Here is a 1,313-nt window from a genome sequence, read left to right on the forward strand (position 1 = left end):
CGGGTGGCCGGCGGCTGGCGAGCCTCCCCCCCCCTGCCAGCCCTGCAGAGCTTCTTCGAGGGGGAGAGCCAGACCCTGCAGCTGGAACTGGAGAGCCACGGGGACGGGGGCGATGTCACGGCACTGGTCAATGCCAGCTGGCCCCACCAGCCCTTCCTGGTGGCCAAGGCGAAGGTGCGGGAGCCTGAGCACCATGTGGCCAAGCGCAGCCTCCGCTGCAGCCAGAACTCCAACCTCTGCTGCCGCAAGGATTACTATGTGGACTTCCGTGACATCGGTTGGAACGACTGGATCATTAAGCCAGAGGGCTACCAGATAAACTACTGCGTGGGCCAGTGCCCTCTGCACGTGGCAGGCAGCCCCGGGATGGCCTCCTCCTTCCACACAGCCGTCTTCAACCTCGTCAAAGCCAACAACATCCAGGCCTCGGGGCACTCGTGCTGCGTGCCCACGCGGCGCCGCCCGCTCTCCATCCTCTACTTCGATCGCAACAGCAACATTGTCAAGACTGACATCCCTGACATGATTGTTGATGCCTGTGGTTGTAGCTAGGTCTGGGGGAACTGTGCTGGGACCCCCTTCTCCAGGACTGTCTCTGTCGGTGGAGGGGGAGGGAGCTGGAGAGCTCCCGGGAGCTGGAGTCAGCCCGTGGTGCAATGGACTCCTTTGGAGAGGTTGGGAGGGAGGGAGAAGGTCTGGTCAGAGGGAGCAGGGGTTGTCTCCGGAGAGCACATGGGGCAGGGGACTCTGGGGACACGTGGGACAGAGCCAAGGCTACATCAGACTGCTTGAGCTTGTGCTGTGGGTGTTGGTGACTGTGGACATCCCATTTGTGCTGGTCCCAAGCTGATCCCACATTCCTGGCAGTTGTGTTTCCCTCTGGTGTGGGGTGAGGAGGCCCCACTTGTTTCACACTCAGTGTCCAGTGATGATTTGGGACTTAGCCCTCTTGGGAGCATAGTGGGATGTGGGAATGGGTCTGATGGGAAGCTGGAGGACAAGGCAGCCCTTGTCATTTCCCTACTGCAACAAACCTTTTTGCATCCAATTTGGGCCTGATTTTGGGGACAGGTGGAACGGGGCACAAATAACAGGCCTGGAAGAGGAGGATGAAGGGTATGACTTCATCAAGAACCCTAAAACAGCCATGACTGGACATAGACCTCTGCTCCTCAGAGGGCACAGAACTGTGAGGGCCAAGCTTCCAAGTCCTGTGTGTTCCCTCTTTCCATGGGTTTGTGCTTTCCTCCTCTACTCCCACCCACCAGCCAGATCTCCTCCAGCCTGTTGCCTGTGGGTCTGACTTTGCCTTT

The 1,313-nt window shown here is 59.2% G+C and overlaps 1 protein-coding gene across 1 annotated transcript in view; it reads left to right on the forward strand.

The window, feature by feature from the left end:
- The window catches only part of LOC103804191 (inhibin beta C chain-like), a gene marked incomplete at its 5' end in the record, with an annotated part of 743 nt that extends 191 nt beyond the window's left edge, over positions 1-552 (forward strand). Inside the window, one exon of the mRNA XM_009076789.1 lies at positions 41-552. Within this exon, the coding sequence (XP_009075037.1) occupies positions 41-552 (512 nt within the window). The remainder of the gene's footprint in view (positions 1-40) is intronic.
- Between the last annotated feature and the right edge of the window lie 761 nt (positions 553-1,313).

The sequence above is a fragment of the Acanthisitta chloris genome, unplaced genomic scaffold (assembly GCF_000695815.1).
Source record: "Acanthisitta chloris isolate BGI_N310 unplaced genomic scaffold, ASM69581v1 scaffold38116, whole genome shotgun sequence".
Taxonomy (NCBI): Eukaryota; Metazoa; Chordata; class Aves; order Passeriformes; family Acanthisittidae; genus Acanthisitta; species Acanthisitta chloris.